At 41.5% G+C, this 17,291-nt stretch overlaps 1 protein-coding gene across 2 annotated transcripts in view; it reads left to right on the top strand.

Annotated features, from left to right (window-relative positions):
- Nucleotides 1-2,490: 2,490 nt before the first annotated feature.
- LOC110523921 (homeodomain-interacting protein kinase 3) overlaps nucleotides 2,491-17,291 on the top strand; it is a 50,964-nt gene continuing 36,163 nt past the window's right edge. The window contains exons 1-2 of one of the 2 annotated variants that reach the window (XM_021603074.2): nucleotides 2,491-3,036; nucleotides 8,755-9,952. In XM_021603074.2, the coding sequence (XP_021458749.2) occupies nucleotides 2,958-3,036; nucleotides 8,755-9,952 (1,277 nt within the window). In that variant the 5' untranslated portion in view covers nucleotides 2,491-2,957. The remainder of the gene's footprint in view (nucleotides 3,037-8,754; nucleotides 9,953-17,291) is intronic. The other variant, XM_021603083.2, reaches the window with a different exon arrangement.

The following is a 17,291-nucleotide window of genomic DNA, read 5'->3' as shown; positions in this document are numbered from 1 at the left end:
ATCACGAGTGTCACCAGGAAAGCACCCCCACACTTCCTCCTCCACCTTGGGAACCACACATGCGGAGATCATCCGTTCACCTTCTCTGCGTCTCACAAAGACAACGGTTGGAACCAAAAATCTCAAATTTGGACTCATCAAACCAAAGGACAGATTCCCGCTGGTCTAATGTCCATTGCTCATGTTTCTTCGCCCAAGCAAGTCTCTTCTTATTGGTGGTTTCTTTGCAGCAATTCAACCATGAAGGCCTCATTCACGCAGTCTCCTCTGAACAGTTGATATCAGGTCTGAAGGTAAGACCCAGATGCAGATTGTGTCAAAGTAACCATATTTATTACAACAACAGGCAAACGACAGGTCAAGGCAGGCAGGGGTTGATAATCCAGAGTGGTGGGGCAAAGGTACAGGACAGCAGTTAGGGTCAGGTCAGGCAGGCAGAGGTTGGTAATCCATAGGTGGGGTATGGGTACAGGACATCAGGCAGGCTCAGAGTCAGGACAGGCAAGGTTCAAAACCACGAGGGTGAGGAAAAAAAAGAGAGACTGAGGAAAAGCAGGCGCTGAGACAAAACCGCTGGTTGACTTGACAAACAAATCAAACTGGCACAGACAAACAGAAAACACAGGTATAAATACACAGGGGATAATGGGTAAGATGGGTGACACCTGGAGGGGGGTGGAAACAAGCACAAGGACAGGTGAAACAGATCAGTGTGTGACAATTGAGTTGTGTCTGTTACTTGCACTCTGTGAAGCATTTATTTAGACTGCAATTTCTGAGGCTGGTAAATTCTAATGAACTTATCCTCTGCAGCAAAGGTAACTCTGGGTCTTCCTTTCTTGTGGAGGAAAAGTAATTATGGACATTTGTTTTTCTGTGCTTATTTGAGCTGTTCTTGCCATAATATGTACTTGGTCTTTTACCAAATAGGGCTATCTTCTGTATACCACCCCTACCTTTTCACAACACAACTGATTGGCTCAAAGGCATTTAGGAAACAAATTCCCCAAATTAACTTTGAAGAAGGCACACCAATTAATTGAAATGCATTCCAGGTGACTACCTCATGAAGCTGGTTGAGAGAATGCCAAGAGTGTGCAAAGCTGTCATTAAGGCAAAGGGTGGCTACTTTGAAGAATCTCAAATACAAAATATATTTATATTTAAAATATAAATATATTTCTACAATGTAGGAAATAGTACAAATAAAGAAAAATCCTTGAATGAGTAGGTGTGTCCAAACTTTTGACTGGTAGTGTATATATATTTCCTTTGCTGAAAAATTACACTTGTTTTAAACCCCATGCTTTTGGGACTAGCAGAGCCTTCACTGTGGAGTTTACATGCAATACACATATTTAACAACAGAGGGAAACAATACTCAATATTGAAACAGACATTCAAATCAAGTTTATTCATACATTAAAGTGGCCAGCGCTATCATCTAGGAAAAGGTTAATGTATTGCTGTGGGGAAATTACAGAGGTGTTCTCTTTTTATCATTTGCTGAAACCGAAGGGCATTCTGAGGGCCTGGGAGGGTTATTTTAGAATTTCCCATAATATAACACAGTCTATTATTATTTTACTATTATTATTATTAGCTATGGATAGAATGCAAAAATGTCCTTATTAATATTTTGTTGCATTTTGCACTGAACAAACAAATCCTATTTATGATGTTTTATGTGGTGGGGTCTTCACCTTGCTGTTGAAAATAGATTCAATAGAATTGCATTAATTGCATTAGATATTGGAGGTAACTAAAGTTCATTTTGAAATTGATACTCTAATTAAGCAATAAGAATGAGGGGTGTGGTATATGGCCAATATGCCACGGCTGTTCTTAAAAGCACAACGCCATGCAGTTTGCCTGTAATAGCCATTAGTCGTGGTATATTGTCCATGTATCACAAATCCCCGAGATGCCTTATTGCTATTATAAACTGATTACCAACCTAATTAGGACAGTAAAATCACATTTTTTTTCACCAATGCATGGTCTACGGTCTGTTATAAACTGGGTGGTTCGTGAATGCTGATTGGCTGAAAGCCGTGGTATATCAGACTGTATACCACAGGTATGACAAAACATTTATTTTTACTGCTCTAATTACATTGGTAACCAGTTTATAATAGCAGTAAGGCACCTCAGGTTTATTATATATGCCCAATATACCATGGCTAAGGGCTGTATCCAGGCACTCTGCATTGCGTTGCCCTAAGAACAGCTCTTAGCCGTGGGTGTAGTACACCCTCTCGAGTTTTATTGCTTAAATATACCACCGTTTTCAGCCAATCAGCATTCAGTGCTCAGAACCACCTGATGTATAATAGGATTTAAGGAACTGAGGAAATAAATCACGTGACTGAGACTATGGGGACTGTTCATATTTGCACAAATATGTCAGTTTTCTTTTTTTTTAAAACTTTTTATAAATCATGTTTCATAAATGTTATTTTCTTTATAGATTATAATTGGTGCAGTTCGTTTTGCTTGGCCCGGTGCCCCGGGTGAGTGGTGATTTCCCTTAAGGACCAATGGAATGGTCTAATATCAGTTAACTCCGCTCCCTTGGGGAACCGGGCCATGCAAAAATAACTCTGCCAGCGGCTTTGACGATATCGTGCTCAGAAGTCAGCTCGTAATGTGTCGATGGTTGATTTCTCTGGTCTTGCTCTATGACTCTTAAACATTGCACACGCAATGGGGTGGGGAGACTTTTTCTGCTGGCTTCCAACATAGCTAGTGCTAGTTGATGAAATAACGAGCAAAGTGCTGAAACTGCACGGCCTCTGGGATAACTGGTTCCAACAAAGATTAGAAATATGGGCTCCGTTACCCTTTAAACGAAAACAAGAGCCACTTTTTTTGCGAAACTGGCAGTTGTTGACTACGCCGTGGACGAAGACTGGTTTCATTTAACGGTGTAATACGTGAGTTATTTGGAGTTTAAAATGTGTGAGATTGTGGGTTTATCGAAAGCCTCGTTGTCCAGGAGAACAAGATGGCAGCATTGCAGGCAGACTGAGCATGGTGTGGGTACTTGTTAAACTCGTTAGCATGTTCAGAGAAGCCCTGCTGACTGTATTCTGTCACTAACTACTGTTAATAAAGATAGCAAACGTTTATATAGCATAACGTTAAAAATTATCAAGCCATTTGTGCGAATTTCAATGCATTTCGTAACTAGTAAATAGCTAGTTTGTTAGTTTTACTCAGTTTGACTTCAATGCCTAATGTAGACGTTGGCTAGCTAACGTTAGCAAATGTGTCAAACTAGCTAGCTAGTTGCTAGCCAATAGTTAATGTTAGCAAGACGTTTGTTCGTCAGCATGGGTTGCATTTTTGATTCGTCCATTGGTTTGTATGTACATCTTAATTATCTGATTTTGGGTGATTTTTAATTATTGCCTACCATTTAGCTGGCTAGCCAACGTCATGGAAAGGCTAACGTTAACTAACTACATTGTATGGAATAGCAACAGTAACGTTACTGCACACACACTGTCTCTGAGTAGTAATCCACTCGGGGGGAACGAGAAGTCCCAGTCATGTCCTTCCTCTTGTTGTGACATAACGTTAACTGACAAGATGAACGCTTACATTCACCAGCCATCTAACTTATAATAACAATGTTTTATCCCTCAGACATATAGTTAGTTAAAACATGAACTCCCTTATATAATTTACATACTATTGGATTTCTGCCTTGGCACTACTAACGTTAGCTACTTACTTGAAATTACTTTTAAGCTACGTTGTCAACAGGTGCCTTATCAACCACCCATACCCGTCCTCAGTTTGCACCCCCACCCATTTGTTGATTACTTACACAGAAAGGTCAGTCAGTCACTAGTGATTCGATTTGACTTAGTTACTAGTGGCCTCTTACAGCAGGCAGCCTTTACAATCCTGAAATGGTGAGGAGTGTAATTCAACACTAGACCAGGGTCTCCTACCAATGATGGGGTATCAAGCCTCTGCGTGTATGGACAGATGGCATTGCAGCTGACACTGTTTTTGTACTTAGCTAGTGTGGTAACTAGTAAGTGTTGGACAAGGTTTATGTAAATAATGATAAAGAATGAAGACTTGCTATTCTGATTTATATCACCACAGGGTACCCCTGAGTGTGAAGTGAACCTTTTCATTGGGTAATCAGTTTATTTTATTTTGCACTGTTTTTTTTGGCAGGATGACATCATTTCAGTTCATGTGTGATGCAACTAGCAATATGCTTTTTGTTATGTTTGTTTTTACTATTTTAAATTAGGAACTGAAGTAGGGATGGGCATTTAATATTATGTTACTATTCATATTACTTTTTGGGGATATTGTCAAAATACAAAATAAAATAGCTACTGACTCTCGAGCAATCAGAATGATATTTGTCAGGGGTCTCCAACCATTTCCAACAGGAGAGCTACTTAAAAAAAAAAAGGTTTTACTTATTGCGAGCTACTCATTTTGATTAATTTTTTCCTTTCAAATAGGCACATTCTTCTCTTCTACTCTCCCTAGAAACTCTTTCTCCGGGTCCTTAGTGTACAAGAAGAAGTGCACTCTGTTTTCTGTCAATATACCTGATAAAATAGTGGCTAATAAACAACTAGAGAATCTGATTGTTTTATATTTTTCCTTGTAGAATATTTTTTCAGTAAAAATTACAATTGTTCTTGTTTTATTTAACTAGGCAAGTCGAGAACAAATTCTTATTTACAATGACGGCCTAGGAACAGTGGGTTAACTGCCTTGTTCAGGGGCAGAACAACAGATTTTTTTCCCTTGTCAGCTCAGGGATTCGATCTAGCAGCCTTTAGGTTACTGGCCCAACGCTCTAACCACGAGGCTACCTGCCGCCCCTCTTAAAGAAACAACATCAAAATTTGATGTTCTGAGTCCTTGTCAATGCTTAAATCACATCAGAAGATCTGGAATCATTTAAATTGCACCTCTGGCCCTTTTTACATTGCAGATCTAGTGAGGGAACAATGTGCTGTCTAATCTGCTGGTCTAGTGACAGTTCTGAACTGCTGCTGTTCATTTCATGGCAACGTTTGCAAATAATAGATACACTTATTCATGATATACTTCTGCCAGGTAAGCCTTCTTTGCAGTTAACATTTAATTGAAGGTTTTGGGGCAAGTATTTCTGTCGGTGGAACATGTGAAAATTGCATGTACTTTCAGAATTGTTTGGCGAGCTACTGGTAGTGCGTAATTAACCTGTTGGAGACTGCTGATGTAAATGCTAGACAGCGGGTATGCTGCTTTTCTTCTGTAGTTTGGCTAAAAGCAACAGAGAATGAAAAGTCAGATTTCACCAGAACTGATTATGTAACAAGTTTTTGGGGTGAGTGTTGTGTTCATCTGTCAGGTATTGTGAAAACCGTTAGGTGAGGGCCTGTAATTGCTTTTTGAAGTGGGGGAAATAGCATACTAATGTCAGGGCAGCCTGGGGGGCTAAATGCGCAGCAATAGTTCAATGCACCATTATAAAAATGGCATTCAAAAGTTGTTTGAATTAAGACTTTCAAATGTCATGGGGTATACTTGTTGGTAAAAATGTCAAGGATAATTTAATTTAGACAAAGCCTTTCAATTGTTAGGCCTATAAATGCAGTACCAGTCAAAAGTCTGGACACTTACGCATTCCAGGGTTTTCTTTATTTTGACTATTTTCTGCATTGTAGAATGATAGTGCTGACATCAAAACTATGAAAACACACATGGAATCATGTAGTAAACAAAAAGTGTTAAACAAATCAATATATATATATAGTTTATATTCTTCAAAGTAGCCACCCTTTGCCTTAATGAAATCTTTGCACACTCTTGACATTCTCTCAACCAGCTTCACCTGGAATGCTTTTTCTACAGTCTTGATGGAGTTCCCACATATGCTGAGCACTTTCTGGCTGCATTTACTTCACTCTGCGGTCCAACTCATCCCACACCATCTCAATTTGGTTGAGGTCGGGTGATTGTGGACGCCAGGTCATCTAATGCAGCACTCCATCTCTCTCCTTGGTCAAATATCCCTTACACGTCCTGGGTCATTGTCCTGTTGTACAAATTATACTCCTGATAAGCGCAAACCAAATGGGATGGCGTATTGCTGTGTTTGCCATGCTGGTTAAGTGTGCCTTGAATTCTAAATAAATCAGACGGTGTCACCAGCAAAGCACCATCACACCACCACCTTGCTTCACGGTGGGAACCACACATGCAGAGATCATCTGTTCACCTACTCTGCGTCTCACAAAGACCCATCGATTGGAACCAAAAATCAAAAATTTGGACTACTTTGAAGAATCTCGTATCAAATATATTTTGATTTGTTTAAGACTTTTTGGTTACTACATGATTTGATATGTTTCATAGTTTTGATGTCTTCAATATTATTCTATCATGCAGAAAAGAGTAAACAATATATCTCAAGTACCGTAAATCTTCAATTAATCGCCCTGGTGTTTATTTGCTTAAATCGTTCAACACAACAGGTGCTTTTTGGAGACAGGAATCTACTAACGTCTGTTCGGCTATTTGATTAACCGTGCCCCTCCCTTAACTAAATCCATTTCAATAAGAAAGACACACCCATTCCTCTGTCTGAACATGGCATACAGTGCCTTCAGAAAGTATTCATACCCCTTGACTTATTCCACATTTTGTTGTAGCCTGAATTCAAGATTGTTTGTTTAATAACCCATGACAAAGTGAAAACATGATTTTTGAAACTATTGAAAATGTAGAAATATCTCAATTGCATAAGTATTCACACCCCCGAATCAATACTTTGTAGAAGCACCTTTTACGATGATTACGTCTTTGCGTCGTCTTGGGTATATCTGTCAGCTTTGCACATCTGGATTTGGTGATTTTTCTCCCATTCTTCATTGCAGATTTTCTCAAGCTCTATTAAATTAGTTTAGGAGTAGCTGTGGACAGTGATTTTCAAATGGCATGCAAGTTGGCTGGGCTCCTCAAGGAGTTTTACATTCGTGTTCTGGAGCCATTCCAGTGTTTCTTTGGCTGTATGCTTGGGCTCATTGTCCATTTGGAATGTAATTCTTTGCCCCAGTCTAAGGTCGTTTGCTCTCTGAAGCAGGTTCTCATCAAGGATTTGCCTGTATTTGTCTCTCTACTCATTGTTCCCTCAAGCTGTACCAATCTCCTAGTCCCTGCTGCTGACAAGCATCCCCATAGCATGATGCTGCCACCACCATGCTTCATGGTAGGGATGGTGTTAGATGGACGTTGAGCTGTGCCTGGTTTTCTCCAGACACAGTGCTTTGCAATCAGGCCAAAGGGTTACATTTTTGTCTTCTCCGACCACAGAATCTTTGTGCCTTTTTGCAAACTGAAGGTGTGCTGTTGTGTTTTTTTTTCTCAGGAGTGGCTTCTTCTGGCCTCCCATAAAGCCCAGATTGTTGAAGTGCTGTAGAGACTGGAGAACATGCCAGAAGGACTACAATCTCAGCCAAAGAACTCTGTAGTTCTGTCAGTGGTCATTGGGTTATTGGTCACCTCCTTGACCAAGGTCCTTCATGCCCGGTTACTCAGTTTGGTCAGACAGCTCTTGGCAGAGTCTGGGTAGTTTTGTATTTTTTCAATTTCCCAATGATGAAGACCACTGTTATTGAAAACACTCAATTTATGGACAGTTCCTTGAACTTCATGGTATAGTTTCTGCTCTGACATGCACGGTCAACTGTGGGAACGTTATAGAGAGGTGTTTCGAAATCAAATAATTGATTTGGCCACAAGTGGACTCCAAGTTGTGACATCTCAAGGATGATCAAAGGAAATTGGATGCACCTGAGCTCAATTTGGAGCGTCATAGTAAAGGGGTATGAATACTTATGTAAATTCGATCTCTGTATAATTTTCAATAAATTGGCTAACTGGCTAAACAAAAAAAAATACTTTGTCATTATGTGTTATTGTGTGTAGATGGGTGACAGCAAAAAAAATATTTCAACTATTTTGAATTCAGGCTGGAACACAACAGAATGTGTGATAAGTCGAGGGGTATGAATACTTTCTGAAGGCACTGTATTTGTACCCCATGGTGTAACTATTGCCATGTCAGCATAAAACCTTTCCATACTGTTTGACGCAGTCACTCACTCTGATAGAATCCGCAGCACAGCTAAAACATTCATGTTTCCGAACTTTGATGATCTAACAAGTGCTGGTACTCCAGAGACTATAGTGACAAGATGAGACATTTTAAAAGGTAATGCTGAAATGTTAGCTTTTGACAGGCTGGCAGGTTGGCTGTCTGTTTGCATGTGGTCTAGAGTGCCACATAGTTTGCTGTTTGAATAAAGCCCCCCCCCCCCCCCCCCCCAATCTACTGTAGTCCCCTTTTTTGCTTGCTCTGCTTTTCCTGCCTGAGTGAGACAGACACACCATAGCTTGCCCACAGAGGGATGGGATTCCCCCCTCATTACATTGATATGGTTTTAGTTTTTTGCTGAATGCGCCCCGGTAGAGCTTGCTATGGAGAACCAATGGAAATTCTGGAAACCACATGCTATCTGATCTAACTGAAATGTCTAATTGCCTCCTCGATAGCAGTTTTTGTTGGAAGTTGTGTTGATGGCCTAACAATCAGCCACGTAACAACAACGTGGCTGGCTACGTTTTATATAGCGTGAAAAATGTATTTTGGATAGTTATTGCCTGCAAAACAAGAGGTGCGGTAGTTGTAAACTAATCTTTCCCATTCCTTCTCTCTTACAGGTATGGCCTCAAATGTTGGTCTACCCACCAGATGTTTATCAAACACAAACGAGTGCCTTTTGCAGTGTGAAGAAACAGAGTTGAGTTCAACAGCTGTTTTTTTTTTTTATGATTGGACCCTGTCGACCTATATAATTGGAATAAACCTTGGCATTGCCCAGCCTACCAATATCCTCCATTTAAGACAAACTTCAACATCTGGTAGACTCCTGAGTGGGCAGGACATATCTTTGCAGGCCACTGCATCCCTGAAAGTAGTACACAGTGAGTTGCTCCAAAAAACACCTCGGACCCAGGACCAGGGTCCCCCCGTCAAGGCAACTGTCCAGAGAAGCCGGCACAGCAGTGGAGCTACAGGGGCAGTCAGACTGGCCAGAGGGGACTGTGGCCAGAGAAGCAGCAGTGAAGGAGGTGAGGAGATAGAGAGCGAGGGAGGTTTGAACTCATTGAAAAGCCCCCTGCAATGTGGGCTGAAACGTCAGGGTGAGCACCCAGAGAACAGTGGGAAAGCCATGCAGATAGTGGAGGACGTTTCCATGATACCTGCCATGTTGCAAACTAACATAGGGAACACGGTGGGGGGAGTGCCCCGCAAACAGAATGGGGGAGGGACTGGGGCTCGCAATGTGGTCGGGGATGGGGACTACCAGTTGGTGCAGCACGAGGTCTTGTGCTCCATGAAGAACACTTACGAGGTGCTGGAGTTCCTGGGGCGCGGCACCTTCGGACAGGTGGTGAAGTGTTGGAAGCGGGGCACAGGAGAGGTTGTGGCTATCAAGATCCTAAAGAACCACCCATCGTACGCGCGACAGGGCCAGATAGAGGTGGGCATCCTTGCCCGTCTGAGTGGCGAGAATGCAGATCAGCATAACCTGGTGCGGGCCTTTGAGTGCTTCCAGCACCGCAGCCACACCTGTCTGGTGTTTGAGATGCTTGAGCAGAACCTCTATGACTTCCTCAAGCAGAACAAGTTCAGCCCACTGCCATTGAAGGTGATCCGGCCGGTCTTACAGCAGGTGGCCACTGCGCTGAAGAAGCTCAAGAGCCTGGGGCTGATCCACGCTGATCTGAAGCCAGAGAACATCATGCTGGTGGACCCGGTGCGACAACCTTACCGGGTGAAAGTGATCGACTTTGGCTCGGCCAGCCACGTGTCCAAAGCTGTGTGTTCCACGTACCTGCAGTCACGCTACTACAGGTAGGTTGGGCCTGTCCTTTTACGTCACAATAATACAGTTTAGTACTGTGACCTGACTACATGAATAGAGTGTTTATGCCTTTATCTTCATAGAACTATTTTAAAAGTTGGAATGACAAATCAGCACAACTCCAGTTAGGCTACCAATTAAGCACTGACCAGTTCAAGATACAGGGTTAGCATTTCACAAGGGTTAGTCTATTGTCCAGAGCTTTATGCATTTAGTCCATTATGCAATATGAACAAAGGGCCCTGTAATAACCTGCAGATCTTTCAGAGGGAGCTTGACGGCATGCAAACGCTTTCCGTGCTCTGCCTCTGTTAACCATCAGACGGTCACACCCAAATGGGCCTACATTACATAACCTGTTGAAGGAACAGAAATGTTTACATGAACAAGAATGCCTTTAATGTTTTACATGTTTCCGGATGAGACACATGGAAAATTCTTGATGTCTAATCCTTTTGGCCACTACCATATATAGGCCTTACGCTTCCAATTTAACAAGTATGTGAAATGTTGAAACAGTGTTACGTAACATACCTCCGTGACCCGCTTCGGTGTAATGGTGCTTCTCAGAAATGGTACTGGTCTATGAAGAGCTTAGAAAGCCAGTTTATTCTCATGGCTTGGCTGCATATAGCCAGAGAGGTCAGTAGGCGGGGGGAAGAATGTTGCGTGTAAACGCACATTTAGAGACCAGAGAAAGACATTTGGACGTTCCTCTGTTTTAGAGTGTGTGTGTGTGCAGAACACGGCACCAAGGTATTTTATTTTCTTTCCATCTGCATCTTGGTATTGGGAACAGCAGTTCTTGTGTTCAGCCAGCCATGGAGCATGTGTTGGAGGCTGACATGAGGTTCACAACAGCTAAGGCTGGTTGCCTGCCTTCTGAACTGTACACAGTGAACAATTGGCTTCTCTTGGATTCATATTTCCATATCATTGTGATAAACTACAGTTATCTATGTGTAGACATGCCAGTATGTCCAGTGAACTCAACCTACGCAGATAGCAGTATATGAACACCCCTGCAGTTGCACACCTGCTAAACCTCCCCCTACGCCTCTCATGTAGGTGTTGGACTTATCTACTTTCTTGATGTTGATGATGTAATGTTTCAGTGAGGGTACAGAACCCGTGTGTGACTTTGTTACACTCAGGTTATCAGTCAAATAGATATAAGGAGGAACTGAGTGCATAAACTGGAGGTTGAAACCGAGTGTTTCATAAGAGGGATATTACTTCTTTTCATAGTGCTTCACATTTTGGAGGTGACTAAAGCTTTACTTTTTTACTTCTCAACTAGGCCCGGAATGCAGCTCTCAACTATTACTGCTGGATTAAATCAGAAATGTGTTCAAATTACAATGCATAGACTACTACCTGTGACATGTAGTTTACGCCTTATCGTTTTATAGCAGTGGTCACCAACCTTTTCTGAGTCCAGGTCACTGAGTCAAAATGTAACCTGAGATCTACCATTCACATTTTTTAAATAATATTATTTAAACCTAAGCCTATGCTACATTAACCAATTAAAAACAGTTCTGTAGCAATGAGGTTTGTGCAGTAGGCTATAGGCACAATACGTTATCACAGCCGTGCTTGAATTGCCCTGCCAATATTCTTGTCAGACTATTTCAACATTTTTGGTATACACTAGTAATAATTTGTTGTATTACTTGTGGCACAGCTGAGTGAGCATAATATATACATTTTTGTTACTGGACTGATGGCCAGCATCTGATGGTCAGTCTGAGGGGATGGAGGGAGCAGCCGTGAGGCTGTCTCTCACCAGACACCGTCCCCTCTGCTCTCCCTCCTTCCGCTGAGAAAAGGGGACACAGTCTTCCAGTTGATGGTGAAACTTAACTCGTACTGCATTATTTCTGCCTCCGAGACCAGAGAAAGTGCAATATTCCTTGACAATAAATAAGACACAAGCCACAAATAATAACGGAACCTTAACAAAAACATTTTGCTATACTCATTCATTGCAGCTGGTTGTAGCATGAGTGGAAGTAGGGAAAACGCACATTTCATGGCTTTATAAAAGGGTTGAACAAAGTGTTGACAGGGCCGAATAACAACTTACACATGAACTTACTCATAAAAACAGCAACTCTTTGCTGTATTCATTGAGTCTCTAGTCGTGGTTTTGAAATCTCACATCAACTTTGCTGTGCATTCAAGGCTTCTTTTTACAGTCTATGGCATGAGGTAACCGAACTCTGATCACTGTCTGCAATCTGATTGGAGAGTGGTAGGCCTATAAGTGGACTTAATTTGCTCTCCGGGCCTGCCAGGTAGGTGGAGTTAAACCTTCAGACACAAATGGTTCAAAAATGGGAACACTTTTACTGCTGAATCAAGTGCACCTATGCCAACAGCGCTGTGTTTTTTTATTAGTTAAGAATATATATATATATATATTTTGCTGAAATGTTTGAATGACTAGGAATGCCTTGGAGACTACTGGTTGGTGACCAATCTTTTTATTGGAACATGTAAAGTGAGTTTTCCGAGGTACCACACTGTGCCTTAAAAGCTCTCGTTTTGTTTTTTCAAAGTCACATGCCTTTTGCCTCTACTCTCATTTCTACCTGCTGTTTGTAGTCTTCACTTTGCCTCCCATGAAGGTTACCTATATATGTACCTGCATGTTTCAAATGGTAACCTCTTTTCTGACATCAGTTATCCAAATCCATGGACTGCAGGAAAACCCTGGTCTTGAGGGCTTGGTAAAATACCCTTAACCTCGGTTCGGATCGGTGTCCTTATACTGGGACGGTTGTTGCCTAATATGCAAAAAATGTGACTAGAAAACGTTGTATACAACGGTCAACTTTCTGGGACATAGACATCTTATATGGGCAGGTAGCTTAATTTCTTGATAAAACATCAGACAGAAACAATAAATGAGGACGGTTGCTAAATGTCATGTGCGCAGACCTTTTAGATTAAAGTAATTGTGCATATGCGTAGGTGTGTCTTTGCCTATGGTTGTGGGTTATGCCATTTAACACATGCCTCAGTTTTTCTTATTTTCAATGTGGTCAGTACCATAAAAGCACTGTTACTGATTGACCATGGTGAAGAGCAACCTTTATTCATAGTCAGGCTCGTATGCTGGGTTGTCATGACTAAGCACACTTGAGGGGCTTACACAGTAATTCGTTTTTAGAAAGGCATCAATCTGACGTACGGACTGCTACGAACTCTAATTCACATATACAGTGCATTCGGAAAGTATTCAGATCCCCTACTTTTCCACATTTTGTTACGCTACAGCCCTGTTCTAAAATGGATACACAGTTTATTTTCCCCTTATCAATCTACACACTACCCTATATAATGACAAAGCAATAACTTATTTATTTTTTTGCACATTTATTGGAAGAAGAAAAAAAACTGATCACATTTACATAACTATTCAGACCCTATACTCAGTACTTTTGTTGAAGCACCTTTAGCAGCGATTACAGCCTCAAGTCTTCTTGGGTATGACACTACAAACTTGGCACACCTGTATTTGGGGAGTTTGTCCCCATGCTTCTCTGCAGATCCTCTCAAGCTCTGTCAGATTGGATGGGGAGAGTCGCTGCACAGCTGTTTTCAGGTCTCTCCAGAAATGTTCATGTCCGGGCTCTGGCTGGGCCACTCAAGGACATTCAGAGACTCGTCCCGAAGCCATTCTTGCGTTGTCTTGACTGTGTTTTAGGGCCGTTGTCCTGTTGGAAGGTGAAACTTCACCTAGTCTGAGGTCCTGAGCGGTCTGGAATGGGTTTTCATCAAGGATCTCTCTGTACTTTGCTCCATTCATCTTTCCCTCGATCCTGACTAGTCTCCCAGTCCCTGAAAAAACATCCCCACAGCATGATGCTTCACTGTAGAGATGGTGCCAGGCTTCCTCCAGACGTGACGCTTGGCATTCAGGCCAAAGAATTCCATCTTGGTTTCATCAGACCAGAGAATCTTGTTTCTCATGATCTGAGAGTCCTTTTAGGTGCCTTTTTTTTTGCCTAACTCCAAGTGGGCTGCTGTGCCTTTTACTGAGGAGTGGCTTCTGTCTGGCCACTCTACCATAAAGGCCTGATTTGTGTGTAGATTGAGGATTTTTTTTATTTAATACATTTTAGAATTAGGCTGTATAACGTAACAAAGTGGGAAAAGTTGAGGCGTCTGAATGCTTTCCGAACACACTATGAGAGACTGCATTTAATTATACCGCATCTGGTAGATGTGTGGTAGCTATACTGAAAGTGGTGAAAGCCTAATGTGGAGGTCCTGGGTTGGCGTGGTTACACGTGGTCTGCAGTTTTGAGGCCAGTTGGACGTACTGCCAAATTCTCTAAAATGACATTGGGAGGCAGTTTATGGTAGAGAAATTAACATTAAATTGTCTGGCAACAGCTCTGGTGGACATTCCTGCAGTCAGTCATGCTAATTGCACGTTCCCTCAACTTGAGACATCTGTGTCATTGTGTTGTGACACAACTACATATTTTAGTGGCCTTTTATTGTCCCCAGCACAAGGTGCATCTGTGTAATGCACTTTAATTAGCTTCTTGATATGCCGTACCGGTCAGGTGGATGGATTATGTTGACAAATGATAAAGTGCTCGCTAACAAGGATGTAAACTAATTTGTGCGCAGTTGAGAGAACTACGTTTTCTTTGTGCATTTGGAACTTTGGGACCTTTTTATTTCAGTTTATGTAACATTGGACCAGCACTTAACATGTTGTGTTTTTTAATATTTTTGTTCAGTGTAGTTGCACTTGCCTTGAGTTTTCTCTCTTCAACTATGGGTTGAGGTTGTTGTTAGAGTTTGGCTGAGGAGTGCGTAAGAGACGCTGAGCATGATACACTGCTGCTAGAAATAGGCCTAGAAATAGGCCTAGCCTTTGGGTGTTGGACAGTGCAGTCTGACTGCTACAGATGGTAAGCTGCTGGCAGGGGCCACAGTAAAACATGCCAGAAGTAAATCCCCGAAGGTCACACTCCTCTGGCTGATCTCGGATCAGTTTATAGATTTAAATGATACTTTCTGAATATTCCAGGATAACTTTTATTGGGGGGGGGGGGTTTGTTCTTTTAAAAGTAGAATAATGTGCCTGTCACCTGGCCGCCTCCTTTGAGGAATTTGACCGCTGTGTGTGTTTTTTCATTGCCCTGCTTTTCAGGTTAGGATTTTATTTGGGCATGTGTGCTCTTGAGCACAGCCCACATGTGGTGTGTGGTATTCTAATGAGAAAATGAAGTTGAACCTAATTGAGATGCGAGAACAGATAAAATTGCATAAATATGGATACCATTCCTAATTTAGGCCTAATCAGGAGCACTGGTAACAAGTTCATCCTTTTAGAACAAACTAAACATTTTAAAACACTTCTTATGGTTATGCTTGGCGGTGTACTGTTTATGCTGTATACAATGGTATTTGGAAAAAGCCACAGGGTGGTTTTTCAATACGGTCAAATGTTTATTGGAAGTTTTTTCTTTTATGACATTTGAATATTTGTAGCTATTTTTTAAAGTTGCAGTCAGCTTGTGCAATACGTTAGGAGAGGAAGCAGATTGCGTTCTTCATTTCACCTGTCACATTATTTGTAGTTCCCCAGGACAGTTGAGCCAGTCACGTGTTTGTTTGTAAATGGGAGACGGCGGGAGCTGGTGAGTCCAAGCGTTCTGTATCTATCAGCTAGTCTGTGAGGCGCATATGAGGTGATAAAGTTACACTTGTATACAATTCACTACTGAGTGTTTGCTATCGGATATCTTATAATGGCTACCTGCTATAAATCAAAGAGCTCAGGATGAGTAGTCTGTACAGCTACCATTTTTTTAAATTATTATTTATTTTTACCCCTGTGTGTCCTAGTTGTTGTTTTTTTCTTCTCTCTGTTCTTTTCCACTCTGCTCCGTGTACACGCGCATCACAACTTTGTTCATTTGCACAATTTATCTCATTCACTTTTGCTTGTAAATGTCCACTCTCACTGAAAATGACATTTGGTAGCTATTAGCTATGCTTAACTTTGAGCTCGAGTTGTCGGTCTTTGCAATTTTGTTTACTTTAGTTTTCGCACATTAGCATTTGGTTAACGATTTTGCTATTAGTTTGTACAAATTGTCTTAGCATTTTGTTAATTGAGGCCCGATGGGCTTTTCTTGTTTTAGCACTATAGTTTTGGCAAGTCGGTTAGGACATCTGTTTTGTGCGTGACTCAAGTAATTTTTCCAAAAATTGTTTACAGACAGATTATTTCACTTATAATTCACTGTCTCACAATTCCAGTGGGTCAGAAGTTTACATGCACTAAGTTGACTGTGCCTTTAAACCGCTTGAACAATTCCAGAAAATATCATGGCTTTAGAAGCTTCTGATAGGCTAATTGATGTCAATTTGAGGTGTACCTGTGTGTATTTCAAGGCCTACCTTCAAACTCAGTGCCTCTGCTTTACATCCTAACTGACCTAAAACAGGGAATTGTGAATAGGATTAAATGTCAGCAATTGTGAAACTGAGTTTAAATGTATTTGGCTAAGATGTATGTAAACTTCTGACTTCAACTGCATATACAAAACCTAATGTTCCTACTGTAATCTGTAAATATGACAGTGAAGTGACTCCAGTAATGTAGGCTTATTAAATGTTAGGCTAGTCAGTTAATCATTCTCTTGTGAGAAATATTTTTTTTATTTTGTGGTTAAGATATGGGTTAGGTGTCATTTTTAAATTTTATTTTTATTCTGTGATGTTTAGCCTCCTCTAGCTGTAGTTGGGCAGTGTTCCCCCTCCAGGTTCTTGTACCAGAATAAATGGAGCACTGTGCTCTTTTGAATAATTCAACCACCAGCTCCTGTGTGTGTGTGTGTGTGTGTGTTTTTTTGTTGGTTTTCTGGACAAGAGAGTCCTGGAGTTACACAGCCAAAGAGTTTGCCTTCATGCAAGGTTTCAAAGTAGCAGGCTATAACCGGGGTTTAGTGTACTTTCCCTGAGCGCTAGGCTATTTTTGTTCAGTAGTTTTGTGGTTTAGCCCTGCCCTGAGGTTGGACTTTCCCTCTACCGCCCCAGGGCTGTCAAATGCACGGTTTGCAGTGTCCATGCTGTTATTTTTGCACTAATTGTCATTAGCAGTGAGCCCTTCATTTTTTGCTTTTAAAGACCCGTTTCTCCTTCTCTGCTCCTGACTGCATGTGTGCTGGTGCTGCAGGGACGGGGACGTTGCCTAGGCTACTGAAGACTTGTTTGCCGCAACAGCTTGCATGTTTTAGCAAGGAGGAACAAAGTTTCATCACGTTGTGGATTCCATGTTACAGCAGAAACTGA

This window comes from Oncorhynchus mykiss, chromosome 1 (genome assembly GCF_013265735.2).
Source record: "Oncorhynchus mykiss isolate Arlee chromosome 1, USDA_OmykA_1.1, whole genome shotgun sequence".
NCBI classification, from domain to species: Eukaryota; Metazoa; Chordata; class Actinopteri; order Salmoniformes; family Salmonidae; genus Oncorhynchus; species Oncorhynchus mykiss.
Note: the sequence above shows the minus strand (reverse complement) of the source record. Positions and strands in the feature narration are given on the sequence as shown.